Genomic DNA, 23326 nt, shown 5'->3' with positions numbered 1-23326 from the left:
GCGTCATGTATTGTCAATGTTGACTATCATTTAATTTGAACTAGTTTCACTTTTAGTTTTTAAATAACTTTTAAGTCAATATTATTTGATAATACTTATATGAAATGTGCTCATAGTAATATAAACACAATAAACATTTATTTAAAATATTAAAATAATGACATTTCCAATAGTCTGTGGTCCAAAGTTCGTCAATTTATAAAAATTTATGACAACTGTGAAACTGAAAATATACATCGCTTGTAGATTGTATTTATTGTACGACGAGATAAATTCAGCGCCGTGAATAATTGGGATTTTATTTCTTTAGTCTAATAGTAGTATTATAACTTCTTTAGTCGTTATCTTAAGCATAATTGCAATGAAAACAGAGTGTTGTGGTATCATAACCTCAAAGTAGTGTTTAAACTTAAACTTTAATAGGATTTGTTTTTAAGACGCCTTCGTGATGGCCTTACAGCTATCTAGAAGAGAAGTGGAAGACTTGAGGTCGTCTATAGACCGGGCTATATATAGAACTATCGGAAAATCTGATAGTTCTTTACTATCTACTGTCTCTTCTTGTTTAACAAATGGGTAAGTAACTTGCCGCCGCTACTATAAATTGGTTTTGTTAAAAATAGATTATACACATTCAACAAATTATTGCAGGTATGAACGGCGAAAGATAATCGATAGAATATCGTCTCATATTGACTCAAAGAAAGCTAGCAAACTTGCTGACAAAGTTATAGCTTTGGCTCAAGAACTGATATCGTCATCGAAATCACAAAAACGGAAACATGAGAGTAATGATAAAGACAAAGATAACAAAAGGTATGTTGTTTTACTATTGATTTTCGATATATAGTTAAGTAAATTAGAATGGGTGTAAGAAAACATTAAAACTTTTCTAAGTTATAATGTCTAAGGTTCTTTGTAACATTCCTCCCCCTACCGCTTAGACATCCTTATGTTTTTTAAATTTCCGAGAATGATGATACCAGAATCTATTGTTTATCATTTTAATGTTGTAGGTCACGTCATGATGATAAACATGAATCTCGTGATGAACGAAGAGAAAGACATGACAGAGAAAAGGAGAGGGAGAGAGATAGAGATGATAAAGAGAAAGATAATGGATTGGAAATACCTTCTATAATACCTGAGGATGGGACTGTTGGCTCTAAGATGGCTGGTTTGAGTGCAGATAAAATTAAGGTACATTTGAATTTTTATATTGTGTTTATCTGTTACTTTAGTATATTTATCATTTTTGAGTGCATTTTAATGATTAATTATTTTGTACATATGGTATATTACTTATAATAATTTCTTGCAGACAGTTAGGCTTATTTGGTATGACTTGGTTGTATGTCCTAACATTTAGAACACTAATGTATATTGGTACCACAAAGATCTGATGATGAATTTTAAGGGTTACACAAATCTTTAAATATATATTATCTATATTACAGCTTATGATGGCCAATGCACAAAAAGAAATTGAGGAAAGAAAGCGAGCGCTTATGGCTATTAAAGGAGACAAGGGAAATGTGAATGTTGCAGCACAAACCGCCAAACAGATAAATAACCAGATGCAAGGTTCTATTGCCCCACCTAGTGTCATCAAGCCGATGCTATATTCAAGGCCTTGTGAGTATAATAATAAATAATAATTTATTTATTGCAAGAATATGGTACAAAATGTTAAGGTGATATAATCATAATTTGTTCGCATATTCTGCCACACACAGTGGCGCGCAAATTTATCTTAATTTACATTTTACAGTATTAGTTAGAGTCAATTCTTATATTATCTGTATCGTATATATATCATACTTGTATAAATTACAATGTCTCACACAAATAATCATCTATTGAATAGTACATTTTTTCCAAAAATAATGCACTGAGCCGCTTTTTAAAGACTCTAGTCGGTAGATCTTTTAATTCTTTCGGTAATCTATTGTAAACTTTAATTGCCATACAAAAGGTGTTTTTCCAAAACAGTTCTAAATTAATTTTTGGCACAGCCAATCTGTTAAATTTTCTATTCTGCAATTCAATCATATTGATAATTCTTTGTGAATTAGTCCACAAATGGTTTCTAATCTTAAAATAATTAAAAAAAACCCGCCAAAACGCTTCCGTCAAATGGCGTCGCATCATTTGACATAAATGCGTGTAAACAAACGTTTTGACGTGTTTTTTTCTTAAATTACACAGATACATAATTACTTCATCAAAAAGTATAGAACACAAGAACAAAAAAGTATTTAATAGAGACTGTAAGTAGTGTTATTGGATATTTTATTGTTTTAAATATGCTTTTTTGTAAATTAAGTTAAAGACTTAAATTATTTGTCTTAAGTACTAGATTGGTATATTCTATGAAACTCCAAGATAACATTTTATGTAATTTTCAGTAACTGGAGTCATATCGGCAGCGGAATTGGAGAAGCAGCAGAAAATAGCGGAGCTGCAAGCGAGGATACAGAGGAAATTGGCTGGTATGTTAATCAAATTAATTCATCTGAGGTCATTTAGGCGCTGTATATGTGTTTATAAGATGGTATTATTACATATTAATTTACAAATAATATAATGAAATGCTTAATTATTTTAGGAGGTGCTCTGCAGCCTGGTTTGTCTGGACCAGCTCCGTTGATTCTTGATAGAGAGGGACGGACGGTGGACCCAGCTGGTAGGAGAGTACATTTGACCCAAGTCGCACCGACACTAAAGGTAATACAGATAAAATATTGAAAGGGTTTTTTTATATGTCACTTCACATGGGCAGAGGATTATCTGGCAAAGTCAAGATAAAAAACTTATAATAACCTAAACTAAATTAAAACTTAAACATTAAGAGATCGTGACTGGGCTCCTTCAAGAGAGTGTACTAAAACGCCGGCAACGCACTCGCGCGCCATATGCCATTGTGTGTCACTTAACATCAGTTGCGCCTCTTGCTTTTCTTTCCCTGGTTTAATTGTGCAAGAGCTTACCAATTTTTAAAAGACCGGCAACGTACTCGCGAAACTTCTGGCACTGAGTGTCCATGGGTTCTACTTAACAGAGCGAACCATGCCAATTTGAACAAGAAAACTTGTATCAGACAGTTTTTCTTAGTTTGACACATTTAATATATTCGACAGCGCTCAAGACGGGATTCATTGAGTATTATAAAATGGACTAACGCCCGAACCCAATAATTAATCCACAATCTCGATCTCCTATCTGCATCCGAATAACCAAACTCTACGAAGACAATCCATTTTTGGCGACGGATAGATTGTTAAGACACACTTGAACTGTCACTTTCATACATGGTCTATCCACATACACCGATCCAACCTACCATGGATAGATTAGCTTGTGGCTATTAAAATCTGTCGATTGGTTGTTGGCACACTTTTTTCAATATTTAGATTAAGATGGCCAAAAATGGATTGAGATAGTTTATTGGGATTGGGCGTAAATCTCTTATCAGTGTTAATGATAAAATCACAGGCGAATATTCGTGCGAAGCGTCGGGAGGAGTTTAAAGCTCAGCTGTCGGGTCAAGCGGCCAGCGATGTCCCCGTGGAGGCACCATGGATGGACACCAGGGTGCCCACCAAAGCACCCATTAGGCTCAAGAGGGCACTGCGATTCCATGAACCGGGGAAATTCAGGCAGATGGCTGAGCGGTTAAGGATGAAAGTGAGTATTCATTTCTCATTCTCATTTAAAAAATTTTAAAAGGCCGGCAACGCACTCGCGAGCCCTCTAGCATCGAGAGTGTCTATGGGCGGCGGTATCACTTAACATCAGGTGAGCCTCCTGCCCGTTTGCTATAATTAAATTAAAAATATATATATATATATATCGCGGTGAATTGAACCTCTGATCCTACTGGAGTTAGTCTGTTTAAGGTCTCTGGTGCAGACATCTTGTATTTATCAGAAGAGGATTTAATTTAAAAACAAAATAATATTCACGAAATTAAATTTACACGAAAAAAAAAACTACTTACTAAGATATAAGCCCCAATAGATGATCATGTACCAGTATATGATCACTTCATGTATTTGTATATCTATATTCACACTGTTTACATACTGTATACGTACTAAGGATAATATAAATAAATCAAAACACTGCATTTACTGCACAAGAAGTTATGCGACAGAATTGCCATCTAAAGTTCTAACATGTAACTACTAAACGAGTACATCAACCAATAACATGTATTTTTTTCCATCTCCCTCTCTCATTCTCTCTTAATCGCTATCTCCCTTTTTGTCGACAAAAACGCTGCACATCTTCGTGACGTTTCGTAAAAATTTTACCCAAAATTTAGTTTCACTCCAAAAATTTCATCAAAATCTGTTCAGCCGTTTGGGAGTTTAATTACGAAGACATGCACATATGTACATACAAGATGTTTTTATATAAAAACATTATCTTTAACTATCATAGTTTGCAACCTATTAGTACTTTTTTTTATTTAGGCATAGTTAAATGAATTGAATAAATTGTTTGTTTGTTCCCTTTTATAAATCTTTTTGTTGTTAAATGTATCATGTATTCCATCTTTTTTTCTATTTTCATTGTATTTGTTTGTAATTATATATAACTAGCTGACCCGGCAAACGTCTATCATTTATGGTTATTGTCCGTATATCATTTATGGTTATTGTGCCTCACTCGACATAGATAGATATAGTGTGTGCCTTTTTTGTAGATATTTATAAGATCTACAATTACTTACTTATCTACATTTTATGGTTCTATCTTTAATAGTTTAGGCAGGGTACGCAAAATAAGTAACTTTTCTGGTTGATTTTTTACACCTTGTGTCCGAAAAACCCTAATATCTTACGGAACCCTATTTTTGTTCAAAATTAAATATAGCCTATATTACTCGTGGATAATGTAGCTTTCGAATGGTGAAAGAATTTTTAAAATCGGTCCAGTAGTTTATGAGCCTATTCATTACAAACAAACAAAGTTTACCTCTTTATAATATTAGTGTAGATTTATGTTAGCTGTAGGATTACTAAATAAATAAATAAATATTCGTAGGCGCAACTGGAGAAATTGCAGAATGAAATATCTCAAATAGCAAGAAAGACGGGAATCTCGTCTGCGACCAAACTGGCCCTGCTCGCGTCTGACGTGCCGGATTCTGATAGAGTTCCCGACATTGAATGGTAATTATAACGGATTTCAACCCGTTTAATATCACTACATAGTATAAAACAAAGTCGCTTTCTCTGTCCCTATGTCCCTTTGTATGCTTAAATCTTTGAAACTACGCTAAGGATTTTGATGCGGTTTTTTTTAATAGATAGAGTGATTCAAGAGGAAGGTTTATATTTATAATAACATCCATTAAATAGCGGAGAAGTACTGTTATTTTTGAGGTTTCTAATGTGATTTCGTAAATAATTCCATTTTTCCGCTTACATTGCAAACGCAGGCTGAACCCTACGAGTTTTATCAAAATAATGTACTGAGTATTGTACACATTGAAAAGCTCTACAGAAAAGTATGTGATGGTATATGTCTATCTCTTATGGATAACCCACATTTTTATATACAACGTTCACAGATTTTCTGTAGTGTATTTAGTATCAGCATTGCACCCGTGCGAAGCCGGGGCGGATCGCTAGTATTTTACAAAATAATTGTAGCGATTTTGATTAAACATGGGCTACTTATTTAATTTCTTTATGTATTAAACTTAAAGCTATAGTACTAAACGGTATATGTTACAAATTCTTATCTACAATGTATGATAATTTATTTATAAATTATACATAAAAAAAATATACTAGATATAGTAGAAAAAAATTACAGCAAAACAGTGGATTAGGTTGCCATGATACATATAGATATGCCATAGGCACATAATGCTATTAAAATTGATCAGCCCACTACCGAATATATACAGCTCTGGATAAGGAACGAACCCTAAGTCGAACCAATTCGACTTAGGGTTAGGAAAAGAGCGTACCAATTCTTAAAAGGCCGGCAACGCACTCGAGAGTCCTCTGGCATTGAGAGTGTCCATGAGCGGCGGTATCACTTAACATCAGGTAAACCTCGCCCCCTGTTCTATAAAAAAAAGGAAGTAATTGCTACATCCTCCCTCGCGAGGGGGATGGTTAAACCCGACCGGGGTGTTGTGCCCCCTTCGGGTGGTGTGTCGGTTCGCACCCTGCTGATACAGGGCCGTACGGGGACGGGCTATTAGACCTCGGTGGGGGCTAATGGCCCGCTAACTATTTTTTTAAATTTAGGTGGGACAGTGTTATACTAATGACGCCTGAAGAGCGCGAATCCAGACGTAAAATCCCAGAGAAAGACGAACGGACGGACATACAGCGGGTCGAGGATTGCAATATCGGTGGAGACGATATTGTTGATAATCTAAACGCTGACGCCATCACAAATCTGGTTGAGCATCCACAACAGTTGAGACCGCCAAGTAAGTTGAGTTTTCTAATAAAACATTAAAAAACCCGCCAAAACATTTCTCTGTCTGTCAAGTCTGACACGCGAACAGACGTCAAGCTTCGCGAGTTGTCATTCTGACATTTACAATCGCGTCGTTGATTCGACTAGTCTGTGCATGTTATTGTGTCATGTGAGTGACGTATGTGTCAACATTTTCTAGAGATTTCTTTGATTAATTAAATTTATTTTTCAATATTTATACAGAATACTGTCATATTTTTTATATTTTTCAAACTATTTAGATAACCTATTACAAACAGCCTTATATGTCAGATTTTAAATATTAGTTCTTAAATTAATGTTTAAAATCTGACATATTATAATTTATATATGCGTCAACATTTTCATCTTTTAATTAGTACGCGTTCATGATGATACAGTTAAGATTAACTCTCAACCCTTAACTTTTATGCACAAAATTTGTGTATGTGTTCCAATTACACATTTATCTTGCGTTAAATTATATATTATATTATAATTTAAACAAATGATCAAAAAACAAATGACTGCTACACTTAAACAAATTATTAAAAAACACAATGAATTGTGTTTTGACACGTTTTGATATACCACATCAATCATTTAAATTTTTATGTCTTAATCTAGGGTATAGATATGTATAATCATACAATTTTTAATGTGTGTTTTATACATGTGTGTGTGTGTTTGTATTTTATCAATTGAAATATGATGATGTAATAGGTTTTTAGCAGGAAAACATTAGATAAACTAACAAATAATATTAGTGTTTATTTTTTTCAATGTACTTAAATAATTTAAGTATTAAAAAAAATAAGGTATACAATTTAAATATGGCCTGACATATTTTATGACATGTAATGTGCTAATGTCCTGGTGATATTTACACTTTGTTACCTTAAATATACATGTATAAAACAGGTTACATAAATGATTAGAAACAGGCGGTCTTATTTAGAAAGATATATATAATAAAAATTACTACCTACCAAGGGTAAACACAGTTTTGCACTGTGTTGTTGAATATCAAAAAATTTTGGTTAAAAATCAATCATAAAATGAAAATTTAAGCCGATGCAAAATTATTTATTTTTAATGATAAAATTTAAAACTTAACTTTAAAATACAATTAACAATTTATTTTAAGTCAATCGAATTCATTCTTGGTTCACAAACTTATCAATATATGTTTTAATTATATTACTTTATTATATTGATATTGATGGATAAATATTTTTAATGATTACAATTTATAATTTAAAAATAATTAAATTTGTTTAAATTAACGAATACGAACGCAACTAGGACCTATTTTTGTATAATTGTAAGGGCATCCAACACTTCTACACATAAAACACGTGCCTTTAAGTATCCTATCGTCCTCCGTTTCCTCGTTCTCTTCTATTCCATCTGTTACGTTCTGTTCCGTTCTCTCTTTATTGTCAGTAATATTCTGGGAAAGAGAATTGACATTAACATTTGTAGTTTGATAATATGAATTATTTATATCATTATAATTACTTTGGTAGCCCCGTTGGTTATTATAACTAGGATACTGGTAACCATTTAGTCCTCTATTCGTAGGGTAGTTTTGATGATATGTCTGATACATTCCGTTATTATAACGATTATCTTGTGTGTTATAATTGTTACGGTTCTCGTTGTATGGATTGTTTCGATATGCTTTATCATCGTAACCATATCCATAAGGATCTGGAAGAGAAGATAAATAATTTTCGTTAGTTTTTCCATTGTGAATGCTATTTTCATCAGTAATAATAACTTTATCGCCCCTTGTGTAGTTTTGTATTTTTTCCACCATATTATTCAAGAAGTCTGTTACTCCATTCCTTTTTTGTACTATTATTGTGTTATTTGGAATATCTATGTTTGTACTCCTTTTTTTTCTATATCCGAAGAGTTTTTTTATTGGATTAATTATAATCTTATCAAGTAAACTTTTATCCGTTTTGTCTTTAGACGAGTTGTGTTTTTTGTTGCGTGTCTCGTCTTTGTTAGTATTTTTGTGCTTTTTATTACCTTGTCCTCTTTGTATATCAGTATTGTCTAGATCACCTTCACCATTACTTGGGTAGGGATAAACCTTTCCTCCTTCATAGCGCCAGACGTCTTCTTGTTCATTATATCCTGGTATGTATGTATGACTTAGTGGGCGGTAGCGTGTTTGTTTGCGTCCGTATTGATCATATTCATAAGTTGGCATGTAGTAGCTTCTTTTTAAGCGAGTGTTTGCATGTCTACGACCACTACCCCTTTTATAATACGTATCAGGTTTTTCTTCAGATTCTTTTGAATCTGAATCTTCAGGTTGTGTTTTTGTTTGAGGGTTAGGTTTCTTACCTGTGTGCGGCGTGGTGGTGGGTTTTGGCCTGGTTACCTGCTTTGGTTTTACTCTGTGTACATGTTTGGGACGATACACTATGAATTCACCACCGTTGTCGTAGTCTAAGTTGGTAGGATTTTGATACCCTCTATGAGGTGGGCCTTTATTTTTAGGATGTAATTGAGTATAGTCTTCATAATCCTGGTTTGCTTTTCGTTGAGGGCTCCGTGTCATGCGATCCAAGCTGTGTTTAGTTGTAGGTCGTTTTGTTGTTGTTCCTTGTGTTCGATCGTCTTTTTTGAGTGAATCTTCTTTCTCTTTTGATTTATTCGGTGTGTCGCTAGTTTTGTTTTTAGAGTTTGGCAAAACTTGACCTTGATCGAAGTCGAATACGTCTTCTTGTGTATTATATCCTGGTATGTATGTGTGGCTGAGTGGATAGTAAGCTTGGGCGTTTCCTGGTTTGCTACTATGTCTTGCGATATAATAGCTTCTCTTTATTCGTTCATTGTTTTCTTCATTGTTACCGTTCTCTTTAATTAAAACTTCTTCATTTTCTTGTTCAGCGTTTATTTTAGCTTCTGTTGAATTTGTGTATACTGGCCCCTTTTCGAAATTAAACACATCTTTTGGTTTATTATATCCAGGAATAAATGTGTGACTGAGCGGATAGTATGCTTGTGTATTATTTATCGACGTGCTATTGAGTCCATTGTTAAAATTATCTGTTTCATTATTATATGTGTCTACTTGTTGGTTTTTGTAAATAAAATTACCTCCATTTTCATAATCGTCCTTGTAATCACTGTATGATGAATCTGTTGTAGTAGTTGTTGGTTCATCAAATACATCAATTGTGCTGGACACACCTTTAGTTGTCGTCGGTATACTGGTACTAGATCTTAGATCTTCAATAGGTCGTAAAATGGGTATATAATAGCTTCTTTTCTCTCGTCCTTTAACATTCAATTCATCTTGGTGATTTACAGTGGGATTCAGGTTTTCCTTATTTATTGAAGAATGCCTGTTTTGTTTGACATCACTGTGATCACTTTCCACTGGATATAAACGTTCTATTTCGTTCACTTTCACATCACTTATAGATTTTTTGACACGTAAATAGGGATTGAGCTCATGGTCAATGTTATAGTTGTGCGATTTCGCGATTATATTCGCTATAGCCGCTAGCGTGTAGATTGGTAGGAGCATTGTGATGTTGTGTCGTGTTTGCGTGTGTTTAAATTCAGGTTTGTGTGACGCACGACTCGTTTGCTAACATGTTGTTGATTTTGGATTTGCTTGTTTGTTTTATTTAATATTTAGTTTTGGGTTTTTTAACTGAAGTATTTCCGAACCAATTCGAATCAAATCTCAGAAAATTAAAAAAAATACCTCACGTAATTTATGGACGCCCCCTTAGGGTCTTTCAAGAGCGTACCAATTATTAAAAGGCTGGCAACGCACTCGCGAGCCCTCTGGCGTTGTGTGTCCATGGGCGTGGTATCATTTAACATTTATCCTCATTAAAATTTATTCTTTGTTGATATTTTGCCACTTAATACTCGGTGTAGATAAAAATAAAGATGAAATTCGTTCGCTATGCATCTAGTTACAAACCTTTTCCAGTAGGCCATTATTTAGAATTAAAAGTCCAAAGGCGCTTAGTATCATAGTTTTTCAAAATCCTATTTATTTATTTATTTATTAATCCTACAGCTAACATAAATTATATATAATTAAAAACAAATACACTGAAAATATAGCCAAAGATGTAATACATGATGCATTTTACTTGAAAAAGATTTACAAAAGGGAACAAACAAACAAAAAGTATTCAATACATTTAACTAAGCCTAATTTGGTTGTGTTGTGTGATGGTGTAAAAGTGTGGGTATGTACGTGATGGTGTGTATGTGAGGTGTGCTCATGATGTGTGTGATTTTGCGCTCTGGATATTCGTAATACACTTTTTAACCACATTCCGCGATAACCTAAAGAAGTCAAGGCCCAAATAGTGGTCATTGTATGTCCTTACAGCGCGATACAAAACTGAATCATATAATCTTTCACGTCCATCGAGGCAGACAAAACAATTTATTTCTATATATATAATGCAGTAAATAATATTACGAACGGTTTTCCTCAAAAGTTGATCACGTTTTTTTACCAACGCGAAGTTCAATGTTAAAGTTGAATCGTTTGGGACGCATTGCCCGGAGTTTATGATAACGAATTTTGCAGGATTTTTGTATGGAGCTATAGTTTCTTTTATTTAAAATTATTTATAAGACACATTTCTTTGTGTTTTCACTGTGGTTTTAGATGTCCAATGGAAAATCTTTGGTTTTGCTTAGTATGACTTTCTGTATATGAATAATGAATGCTGTGTTTTTAATTTATTATTCTTTATTACTCAAGATGTCATATGGAACATGTGTAATGGTGTAATGGTTGCAGCTCCTTACAAACATTGTGTAAAAAAAACTTGGCGGTTAAAAAGAGTGGCGGAGAGTTTATTGCCAGTTCTTCTCTTCCGTTCTACGCCCTTGATTTGAGAACTGGCAGTAAATGTAAAATTAGAATCATTTTATATTTCTTTTCTTGCTTTGACGTTCATAAGTGTACATTATGTTACTTATATGAATAAATTATTTTTGACTTGAGTTGACTTGAATTCAATTTCAAAAATCATTTATTCATGTAGGTAACATAAACAAACACTTGTACTTTTATAAACGTCAAAAAAAGAAATATACATGAAATGAAGATATTAAAGACTATCTTTAATATCCTGTTCATTATTTTCCTTTAGACGCGCGTTTTTATTAACGTTATGAGGAAAAGTAAAGTTTATGCATCAAATAACAGAGTAGGTACTTCTTATTGCGAATTATGAGTCTGAGTGCCCATAGTGGAACCAGCTGCCCACTGAGGTATTTCCGAACCAATTCACAATTCCGAACAAATTCGTGACAGTCGATCGATCTTCTATCTTCATCCCAATAACCAAACCCTACGAAGACAATCCATTTTTGGCGACGGATTGAATGCAATCTCTTCGCTGTTTACACTCATATTTGATAATCAATATAAACAAAATAAAGTAAATAAAACCATACAAACAATATTAAAATATACATGTCTATGTTTAAAACATATCAAATAGCTTTTTAATTATTTTAGTGAGTTGTATGCTGGGAAAATGCGGACAACTCAATCATGGAAGTTGCATGGAACCAGATACATGCTTTGTTTAGTACTCTTGTCATTTTAACATCTGTGATTTATATGTTAAATAAAAAAAAATCTATTTCTTTAAAGGAATGTATTTTGATCTGATGATGCTTGTTACAAAATGTGTGAGTTTATATGCATAATATATTTAGGATTAATTTACGTGTCACGTTTGTCCGCTATAGACTCCTAAACTACCGAACCGATATCAATCAAATTTGCACACCGTGTGAAGTTTGACTTAACTTAAAAGATAGGATAGCTTACATCTCAATTTATACCCGCAATATTATTTTGTTTATTATTTAATACAATTCTAATTTCTATTCTAGATGGCGCTGTGTTAAAAGTACCAACGTTTCACAAAAGTTCTACAGTTTCCCTTGATTAATTTACTACTATGTAATATAACAAAAACCTTAGCCACAGCAACGCTTGGCCGAGTCTGCTAGTTGTTTTATAATTTTAAAGATAGATATTATTATTCATTTGCAGCTGAACCCCTAAAACCCACGTACATGCCAGTATTTCTTACAAAGAAAGAGAGGAAGAAGTTAAGGAGACAGAGTAGGAGAGAAGCATGGAAGGAGGAACAAGAAAAAGTGAGACTGGGATTGGAAGCGCCGCCAGAGCCTAAACTAAGGTAAGATCAGGTTTCAGATTCTTTAAAATTCAGTATATTCCTGGAAACCCTTTATGTGATCTTGTATAGAATGGTCTATGGAAAGGCAGATGCAGTCAGTCGGCTTCTGAGGTGTACTCTTGTTTTATGAAAATTTGGATATCTCCTATTGTAGGTCCGTAAGCTGATTCCATAGATAAATAAAATATGTTTACTATGAAACATAAGATACAGGTATCACTTATTCCATGTCATTAAATTTGAATCTGTAGGCATCCCTACGAATGGGCAAGGAAGACAGATGGTGTAGGCCGAGAAGAAAAGCCGGCGTAAAAAACTCTCGGTACTCTTTAAAAATAGCAAATCATCAAACTACACTTACTTTTAAACAAATATAGCAAATTAATTAGAAGTAGCCTGTCTAGAACTAGTCCTTTTTATCAACTAGATGTTTACTTTATAGTAGTAAGCCTTTTTACTAATAGTTGTCTAGTTCAATTCAGATCCCCAGCTGTGCACCAATGGAATTTCTTTCTATGTGCGCATTTAACATTTGCTCGAACGGTGAAGGAAACATCGTAAGGAAACCGACATGTCTTAGACCCAAAAAGTCGACGACGTGTGTCAGGCACTGGAGACTGATCACCTACTTGCCTATTAGATTTAAAAAAAATGATCATGTAACAGATTCAGAAATATGAGGCCAAGACCTAAAGAGGTTGTAGCGCCACTGATTATTTGTCTAGTTCAATTATCAAGACTTGCAAACTGGGTCTAAGACCAATATACTTTTTTTAGGATATCGAACCTGATGCGGGCACTTGGCACAGAAGCCGTCCAGGATCCGACAGCTATTGAGGCGAAAGTACGAGAGCAAATCGCGAAGAGACAGAAGACACATTTGGAGGCGAATAAGGCGAGAGCACTTACGAAAGAGCAGAAGAGGGAGAAGGTAAGAGATTTTTAACAAAATTACAGATTACTCCAATGCAGTGACAGAAATGGTCACAGATTATAGATGGATAGACGATGGCATGATTCTGACTGTTTTTAATGACAATTGATAATTTAAAAAAAAACACTTTTTAACGGCTTGAAGCTGTGTTTTATTATAAACTTATAATTATTATAATTATGTCGGAACTAATATTATTATAATAAAATAAAATTGAGGGTACCGTCAGACATTTCTGTAAAAACCCTTCATCTTTTAGTCGATATCAACTCCGGGGAAATAAATATAGATAATGTAACTTTTACTACAGCTGTGATACTTTTTGACATTCAACACCTTTTGTGTTCAGTCACCGTGACCACGCACGCTGTAAAGCATGCGAAACGTCGGGAAAAAATATGTAAAATAATTATAAGTTTATATACATAGCTTCAATCTATTAAAAAAGTGTTTTCATGTGTAAAAGTTATGTTAATAAAAGACAATACTGTGTGTATTTATAATTTGAAGTGTGTTTACGTGTGTACAAGCATAGAACTGGTGCGACGCCATCTTGCTTAGTTTCTAAGCAATATATATTTTTAATTTCAAGTACCCTCCAAAATGAAGATATTACTTGAAATTGATTGAATGATTTATATTAATTTTAAAAACTTAACATAATTAGCAATGTAGGTTTTGTTATTAAGTATTTATTATAATCTATCAATCAATCAATCTTAGAACTGTACTTTATGTTTCTGTTTCAATGTGTATTCCATTTTGTCTTTTGTGTGTAATGTAATTGTTTGAATATTGTTTAGTGATTAGCTATAGGTATTCTTTAGTAAAATAAATAAATAAAAATAGGTTCTATACTTATAAATAATCTATAAATATATATAATATTTTTTTTTTTATAATAATAATAATAATTTATTCATTGCACGAATATGGTACAAAATGTCATGGTGGTACAATTGTCAGTCGTTCGCATATTCTGCCACACACAGTGGCGCGCAAATTTATCTTACTTTAGATTTTACATTATTAGTCAGATTCATATCAATTAAGTCAATTATCATACATAATTAAATTTGTATAAATTACCATGTCTCACACAAATAATCGTTTATTGAGTAGTACGTTTTTTCTAAAAGTAATGCACTAAGTCGCTTTTTAAAGATTCTTGTCAGAAGATCTTTAAGTTCTTTCGGTAATCTATTGTAAATTTTAATTGCCATACAGAAGGCGTTTTTCCGAAATAATTCTAAATTTATTTTTGGCACAGCCAATTTCTCCCCATGTCTACTACTTACTACATTCGATTTAAAAATGTGTATATTTCTGTGTACGAACAGGGACATTTCTAATATATAAATACATGGAAGAGATAACACTTTGAGTCTCTTAAATAGAGCACGCAACTATCAATACAATTTGCTCCACAAATTGCTCTAATACATTTTTTTTGGGCCTTAAATACCCTATTCACTTCGACTGAATTTCCCCAAATTATAATTCCATATCTAATTATAGATGCAATATATGCATGATAAGCAGCTAATACCGCAGCATGGTTAACAGTTTCCCTTAGTCGTTTTAACACAAAAACAAAACGGTCTATTTTGTTCTGTAATTTTCCAATATGTGATTTCCAATTACAAAATTTATCTATCGTTATACCTAAAAATACACACTCGTTCGTTATGTCCAGTTTATTGTGTTTATATTGTACGTCTATTAGTGTTTTAGAGTTATGTCTGAAAATGAATTATGTTAGTTTTGGTCATGTTTATTTGTAGGTTATTTGAATTCATCCAGTTGATGGCGTCGTCTAGAGATTTAATTAAGTTGTTTTTTAAATCTTGGTCGTTTTTGCCTTTTATTATAAGTGTAGTGTCATCAGCAAATAGTATACAGTTCTGGTGTATAGCATCTGGGAGGTCATTTATGTATGTTAGAAAAAGTAGTGGGGCCAAAATACTGCCCTGAGGTGTTCCGTACTCATTTTTCTTATAGTTGGATCTATAGGTTTTTTGTTTTAGTTTACAAATCTTTGTTATTTCCACATATTGCATTCTATTTTCAAGGTAACTTTTCACCCAGTTATAGGCATTACCTCTTATTCCGTAGCATTCTAATTTTTTTAAAAGTCTTTCATGGCATACAAAGTCAAAAGCCTTTGTCATGTCTAAAAAGATGCAACCTATAAGCATTTTATGATTTAAGCATTCAGTAATTTGTTTAACTAGGGTAAAGCACGAAAGGGTAGTGGAACGATTTTTCCTGAAGCCAAATTGTTCTTTTTTTAGAATATCGTACTATGATAAAAAGAAATTCTCTATTTTATTATACATTACTTTTTCGAAAATTTTAGATAATATGGGAATTAAAGTTATTGGTCTATAATTAGTCATTTGTGTTTTTGCTCCTTTTTTATGTAATGGTTTGATAATTGATATTTTTAGTTTTTCAGGAAAGATCCCTTCTACTATCGATAGATTAATTATGTATGTCAGTGGATCAAGTAGGTATAATGCGCATGATTTAATTGTTTTGGTATCTAAATTATCGTATCCTGTAGATTTTGTATTTTTCAACGATGTAATAATTTTTAGTATATCCGTGTTATTTATGGGGGAAAGAAAAATACTTTTATGGTTTAGAGGGATTTTAGCTTCTGGCAAATTGTTTGTTTTATTTTTAGTAGGCAGTGAGGTAAAATAGTCATTAAAAAAGTTGCATATTTCATGCGGTGATTCATATGTTTTGTTATCGATATTAATTGCTTCTATTCCTGAATTAAATGTCATGTCTCGTGTATTAGTTTTAATTACATTCCAGGCTGCTCTAGTTTTGTTTTTTGCGGAATTTATGTATTCTGCATTATTAAGTTGATGGGATTTATGTATACATTTTTTTAAGATAGATGAGTATTTATTATATACAGACTTATTTTGTTTTTTATTGTGCTTGTTTAAATGATATTTTAGGTATAACGTTCTTTTTCTTATACAACATTTTTTTAGCGCTTTAGTAAAGAATCTATTTTTGATAGGCTTGAATGTATTTTTGATTTTTAAGATCGGAAAGCACAAATTGTAAAATAATGTTGTAGTGTCATGGAAGTTGTCGAATGCTTCATTTGTTGTTGTGGAGCTGTATACGTCCGAGAAGGTAAGGCTTGATAGACACCTCATAAATGTATTAGTGTTTTCTCTATTGAGTTCTCGTCTGTATATATACCAGTACTTTGGGGTATCTTTCAAGTTTTCGTTTTCTTCGAGTGTAAAAGTCAGCGATTGTGCGGTCTCATGGTCTGAAAGTGCCAAGTAGTGGAGGCTCGCTTGTGTGTCATTTATGTTACTTGCTATTAAGTCTAAGCAGGCGTTTTTACGTGTTGGGCGCTTTATATGATTTTGTAAATTATTATTTTGAAGAATAGAGATAAGTTCTCGGGAATTTTTATTATTTTTTAAAATATCAATGTAAAAATTCCAGTCTCCACATAATATTAGTTTTTTGTTGCGTTTCCTGCATAGGTTACTTAAAAGTTGTTCTAAATTATATAAAAAAGGTGTTACATCTAACGTAGGAGTCCGGTAAATACATATTATTATTAAGTTGTATTTACTTATTTCAACGCCACAAAATTCGAATTGAAGAGGTATTGCGAGTCTAGGGTAACAAATTTCCTTGTATTTTAAATTGTTTTTTATTAAGACGCACGAACCTCCTCGGCGTTGGTTAGGCCGAGAAAATGAAGAGACTAATCTATAATTATTTATCTTAACGTTGGATTCACTACCTTGTTTAATAAAAGATATCCATCTATATCTAATATATATGATTTGTCTTAAAATAATGGTAGTAATTTTACATAATTTTTCTAATTTTTACAATGATGGTCGTTGTTATTTATTTTAGGTGGACAGAAAAATCCGCGAAGACACAACGATGGGTGTTCATGTCGCCGTATACAGGTGGGTTTAATTTTTTAAATATTTTGAAAGCAAAGCCGAGGTAAAATTACATACAAACAATCTAAACAAGAAAGGAAACAATTATTTAATCCGAACCGCTAATTAATTAAATTGATGTAATCGGTGACTTGTTTACTTCGTTTTAATTATTGAGTCATGATGATTAAACAGGGATATTATTGACCGCATTTTGTAATAATTATGACGAGATTAGCGTGTTGTTTAAGACGTATGTCGTCACTGTTTAGTGATTAGTGTTGACTTAGTGGACCTAATGTTGAGCCCTGGGGTAGCACAGCTGTGTACAAATTGTATGTCGCATTTTACACTCGCTGTTACAATGAAATCAGTATTATACAAAAAAATCGAGCCACAGTAAACGTATTACTTGCTGATAAAAATAAATTTTCAAAGGCAAGCACTAGCTAGATTATGGCTTTGTCTGTCCATAGGCTTACTTATACTTATATACACTTAACCTCAGATGGGACTCCATTTGTGCTTGACTATAAACAAAATATTTATTACATCGCTATTAGCTATTCATGAATTCTTAAGATTAGGTTTTTAGTTTTAGTTAGTTATTAATATTCTATTATAGTTATTAATACATTTAGGTTCCACCGTTTCTCTGTCCGCAAATCCGTCTACCGCGGAAGAGTCTTCAATTATATAGATATGATATCGGTTCGGTGCGCCTCCTCACAATATTTAATAAAAAATGTTTCAGAATCAAAGATCTATTTGAGTGCGCCTCCTCACAATATTTAATAAAAAATGTTTCAGAATCAAAGATCTATTTGAGTGCGCCTCCTCACAATATTTAATAAAAAATGTTTCAGAATCAAAGATCTATTTGAGTGCGCCTCCTCACAATATTTAATAAAAAATGTTTCAGAATCAAAGATCTGTTTGAGTGCGCCTCCTCACAATATTTAATAAAAAATGTTTCAGAATCAAAGATCTATTTGAGTGCGCCTCCTCACAATATTTAATAAAAAATGTTTCAGAATCAAAGATCTATTTGAGTGCGCCTCCTCACAATATTTAATAAAAAATGTTTCAGAATCAAAGATCTATTTGAGTGCGCCTCCTCACAATATTTAATAAAAAATGTTTCAGAATCAAAGATCTATTTGAGTGCGCCTCCTCACAATATTTAATAAAAAATGTTTCAGAATCAAAGATCTATTTGAGTGCGCCTCCTCACAATATTTAATTAAAAAATGTTTCAGAATCAAATTTCTATTTGAGTGCGCCTCCTCACAATATTTAATAAAAAATGTTTCAGAATCAAAGATCTGTTTGAGTGCGCCTCCTCACAATATTTAATAAAAAATGTTTCAGAATCAAAGATCTGTTTGAGTGCGCCTCCTCACAATATTTAATAAAAAATGTTTCAGAATCAAAGATCTGTTTGAGTGCGCCTCCTCACAATATTTAATAAAAAATGTTTCAGAATCAAAGATCTGTTTGAGTGCACCTCCTCACAATATTTAATAAAAAATGTTTCAGAATCAAAGATCTATTTGAGTGCGCCTCGGCCAAGTTCAAGGTGGAAGTGAACGCGCAACAATTGCACATGACAGGTTGCGTTGTGTTGCATCGGGGCTGTTGTGTTGTTGTTGTTGAAGGCGGGCCCAAACAACACGCCAAGTATAAGAGGTGAGATGGTATTTTTATTACGATATGCTTATATTCTTCTTGCTTCCTTCTATTCTTTATTAATGTAATATTTGTTATTATAGTACTATTTTTAATTAGACGAAGCCAACTGATAGTAGCTGAACACACAAAATGAAAATATCTTAAATTAAATCTTCTCCGGTTCTCAAATCAAGGGCGTTGAACAGAAGAAAAGAACTGGCAATAAACTCTCCGCCACTCTTTTTAATCGCCAAGTTTTTTCTTTTACACAACGTTTGTAAGGAGCGTGTTACGAGCGTTACACCATGTTCCATATGACATCTTGAGTAATAAAGAATAATAAAATAAATTATAAACAAAGATTTGTCCTCCATCATCATATGATGAATAATGCACTGTAAAATAATGTTGCCATATTTAAAATATTAGTGATGTTCAGTTCTATATATAGTTCAATATATTGTTGAAGCCTTGTTGTATGTACAAGAAAATGTAAACAATATTAAAACAAATGGTGACTTTCACCAGTATAATACACAAAATAGATCTAATCAAAGCGTTCGACCAACCAGGCTCCAGAAGATAAACCACTGTTTAGATGGAAATTGTATTCGTTTTTACAACAAAATCCCAAGCGAAATTAGAGAATTATCACTAAATAAATTCAAAGCTGTCGATAAAGTAAATTAAGAAATAATTTTAATCAGGTAAATAATTCACAGACTTATGCTTAACCGTATAAAATGGGAAGAGGAGATGATAAAGGAGTCAGATGGAACTGAAGTCCCAAACAGTTGCCATTTGGTCTGGGAAGGCACCACAGCCCATCGGGCCTTTGGGGAGATTAAATTTAAGGTAAACGACAAGAACAGTGTTGGCCTAGTGGCTTCAGCGTGCGACTCTCATACCTGAGGTCGTTGGTTCGATCCCGGGCTGTGCACCAATGGACTCTCTATGTGTGCATTTAACATTTGCTCGAACGGTGAAGGAAAACATCGTGAGGAAAATCATTAGTTAATAAAATCATAATTAAATCAATCAGCTTGTAAATAAAATCTTCGTCTCAGTTAACCTAACTTTCGTTAAGTATATATTTTATATATAATTATATTATAGTTAATTATTACACCGCACAAAGTAGAGAAGTCAGAAGTGAAAATTTAATATCGATCTCCCTTTCCCACTCTCTCTCAATTGGTCTCAATTGCTCTCTCCCTTTTCTTCGACAAAAACGTTGCACATCTTCGTGACGTTTCATCCGTAAAAAATTACCACCATGCGCCTAAAGGAGTTTCACTTGAAAACTTGACATTTGTTTTGTGTTTACAAGCAAGTGACGTCACCGGGACTAGCGACGCCATCTTGTCTTCCGTTTTGTGGAGTTTCTAATCAATGTTTGTTATGTTTAGGCTCCTATAGTAGCTTTTAAGTCTAAAATGGTTTTTGAAAACCTGTCAAATGACGTATTTATAACATATTTATTTAATAAATTCGAGGCTATATTTCCAACAATAATTTGGAAGTTGGTTTTTTCGTAATTGTATGCTTAATTCAAAAACGATTTTCAAATTACCCCCATGCGCCTAAAGAAGTTTCACTTCAAAACTTGACATTTGTTTTGTGTTTACAAGCAAGTGACGTCACCGGGACTAGCGACGCCATCTTGTCTTGCGTTTTGTGCAGTTTCTAATCAATGTTTGTTATGTTTAGGCTCCTATAGTAGCTTTTAAGTCTAAAATGGTTTTTGAAAACCTGTCAAATGACGTATTTATAACATAATAACTAAATTTATAACATATTTATTTAATAAATTCGAGGCTATATTTCCAACAATAATTTGGAAGTTGTTTTTTTCGTAATTGTATGCTTAATTCAAAAACGATTTTCAAATTACCCCCATGCGCTTAAAGGAGTTTCCCTTCAAAACTTGACATTTGTTTTGTGTTTACAAGCAAGTGACGTCACCGGGACTAGCGACGCCATCTTGTCTTGCGTTTTGTGCAGTTTCTAATCAATGTTTGTTATGTTTAGGTTCCTAAGTCGCTTTTATGTCTAAAATGGTTTTTGAAAACTTATGAAATGACGTATTACATATATTTAGTCAATTCGAGGCTGTATTGTCTACAATTTTGAATATGTTTTTTTTAATTGTATGCTTAATTCAATTTATTTTTCCCAAATGTAAAGCTAATTTTTACAGGTGATGCCAACGGAGAAACAGGCTCGCGAATTATTCCAGAAACACAAAGTGGAACATTACTGGGACCTGGCTTATAGTGGAGCAGTGTTGGGCACATCTGAAGAACCATAGATTAAGTGTCTTGTTTGGGTCAAATTTGTTCCTATTTTAGAATGAATTTGACCCAATCGTGAATCACATTTCGCCAATTTCTGTAAATTAGTTTTGAGATGGAAATTAAAGAAATAATTTTTGTGTTGTGTTTTTTATTTCTGAAAATTCTTGAGCAGTTCTTGGAGCTTGAATCTGGATGGAGTCCTAACTAAATAGATTTATTAAATACTGTTAAAACAAATACAAAAATGCCTTTGTTTATTATTTGGTTTTCTTATTTGGTGATTACGTCAACAGTAATTTTTTACTTTACACATATTACGCGCACATTGTCCATGCTTGAAAACGAAATGTATCCAGGATTCCTGTAAAAAATTAAAACGTTTTAGTACTTTTATTTTTGAGAGCTTTGCTTACTTTTGATGGCAAGAGAAGGTTATAAATTCTAGTACATTTGCTTAGGTAATAGATGACCGGCCCTTAGTGAGGAAAAGTTATATAATATTATTTATCGTATAATTGAGAATCAGGCGGCACTTATTTTTGTAGTTTTATACCTATAATACAGGTTCCTAAAGAAAGTTTGTGTGTAATTAATACTATATATATTAATGCACGAACCTATCGTTGAAGTCGCAAGAGACTAGTAAAATACACGTACCTAATCAACGCGGAGGGAAGCTGGTGACAAATAATATTTAATCGTTTCTGTATACTATCTACATACCTAATTAACTGAATGTAATTAAACATATTTGTAGGTACACTGAATTCTTTAACTAATTAAAGCCGTAGATCTATAGAAAATTATAAACTTGACATCTTAAGTGGAAGGGGATTTTCAACTAAATATCTGTAGATGAATTTTATAATTTCTTCATTCTTACTCAAAATTAACCCAAAGTAAAACTAATATCCAAAATAGAGTACATATATATAATTAATCTTACTTTTGAAACTAGTTTTCATTATCAAAATATTGAATTTTATATGTATGTTCTAAAGTATTTTTGGTTACGAAAGAAACCCTTATCTACCTACCTCCTCTAATTCAGCTACTACTTACTATACAAAAATACTGACTGAATTCATTGAACATAGAAAACTTATCTAATTTAAATATTTGCAATAGAAATATGTAGCTACTTATGTTAAACGCAATTTCTCATAACAATATAAAGAGCAATATATAGTATAGAGCTTTTTGTATTATTTTACATTATTCAATAAAAACTACTTTATAGAAAAATACCTAAAAACAATTAAAACTTGGTATCACTAATCATCACGTATAAAATAATAAAACGAAAATCTATATGGAAAAAGCACTTACATATACATAAATTTTGTTTCTTAATAAATGTCTATGACAAAATTAATCTAGCTCTGTTTAACATTTTTGATACAAACCGTATTTGCGGAATAAAGTTAAAAAGAAAACAAAATCTTGGTATTTATGATAATATCAACGTCCGCCGTTCCACAACTGCGCTTTTCAAGGCAGTTTTTGCCGCGCACCACCACTTTGTGGAACCAGCTGCCCACTGAAGTATTTCCGAACCAATTCGACTTAGGGTCCTTCAAGAAAAGAGCGTACCAATTCTTAAAAGGCCGGCAACTTTGAGCCCTCTGGCATCGAGTGTCCATGGGCGGCGGTATTACTTATATTATTATATAACTAATATCAGGTGAGCCTCCTGCCCATTTGCCTCCTGTTCTATAAAAAAAATATATACTCACTGGGATGAAATTTTGCAAGTATCAGTATTGCAAAGAAAATGCGAAATAAAAAACCTAC

At 32.8% G+C, this 23326-nt stretch overlaps 2 protein-coding genes across 6 annotated transcripts; one reads left to right on the top strand and one right to left on the bottom strand.

Annotated features, from left to right (window-relative positions):
- Positions 1-200: 200 nt before the first annotated feature.
- Positions 201-21670, top strand: LOC110995923 (U4/U6 small nuclear ribonucleoprotein Prp3). 2 transcript variants are annotated; one of them, XM_022263336.2, is made up of 15 exons: positions 202-576; positions 652-816; positions 1017-1200; positions 1458-1635; positions 2409-2492; positions 2609-2727; positions 3496-3687; positions 5053-5180; positions 6273-6460; positions 12542-12689; positions 13467-13620; positions 17533-17588; positions 19104-19253; positions 19958-20090; positions 21436-21670. In XM_022263336.2, exons 1-15 carry the CDS (start codon positions 449-451, stop codon positions 21544-21546), a joined length of 2118 nt encoding a protein of 705 aa, XP_022119028.2. In that variant the 5' UTR covers positions 202-448; the 3' UTR covers positions 21547-21670. The 2 variants fall into 2 exon arrangements, with proteins under 2 accessions (XP_045489565.1, XP_022119028.2); XM_045633609.1 differs by lacking the exons at positions 19104-19253; positions 19958-20090; positions 21436-21670 and adding an exon at positions 18319-18791 and having other exon boundaries at positions 201-576.
- Positions 7215-10042, bottom strand: LOC110995931 (GATA zinc finger domain-containing protein 14). Of its 4 annotated transcripts, none has more exons than XM_045633610.1 (2): positions 7990-10042; positions 7215-7921 (listed from the first exon to the last, which is right to left on the bottom strand). In XM_045633610.1, exons 1-2 carry the CDS (start codon positions 10019-10021, stop codon positions 7911-7913), a joined length of 2043 nt encoding a protein of 680 aa, XP_045489566.1. In that variant the 5' UTR covers positions 10022-10042; the 3' UTR covers positions 7215-7910. The 4 variants fall into 4 exon arrangements, with proteins under 4 accessions (XP_045489566.1, XP_022119042.2, XP_022119051.2 ...); XM_022263350.2 differs by having other exon boundaries at positions 7215-8181; positions 8509-10042; XM_022263359.2 differs by having other exon boundaries at positions 7215-8181; positions 8545-10042.
- Positions 21671-23326: the final 1656 nt, after the last annotated feature.

The sequence above is a fragment of the Pieris rapae genome, chromosome 24 (genome assembly GCF_905147795.1).
Source record: "Pieris rapae chromosome 24, ilPieRapa1.1, whole genome shotgun sequence".
Taxonomy (NCBI): Eukaryota; Metazoa; Arthropoda; class Insecta; order Lepidoptera; family Pieridae; genus Pieris; species Pieris rapae.
Note: the sequence above shows the minus strand (reverse complement) of the source record. Positions and strands in the feature narration are given on the sequence as shown.

Excerpts from the sequence above, each read along its gene's own strand:
- LOC110995931 (XM_045633610.1), bottom strand. The coding sequence starts at position 10,021 with ATGCTCCTACCAATCTACACGCTAGCGGCTATAGCGAATATAATCGCG.
- LOC110995923 (XM_022263336.2), top strand. The coding sequence starts at position 449 with ATGGCCTTACAGCTATCTAGAAGAGAAGTGGAAGACTTGAGGTCGTCT. Across the intron at positions 817-1,016 it reads AAAGACAAAGATAACAAAAG|GTCACGTCATGATGATAAAC; the intron begins GTATGTTGTTTT and ends TTAATGTTGTAG. Across the intron at positions 13,621-17,532 it reads AAGAGCAGAAGAGGGAGAAG|GTGGACAGAAAAATCCGCGA; the intron begins GTAAGAGATTTT and ends TATTTATTTTAG.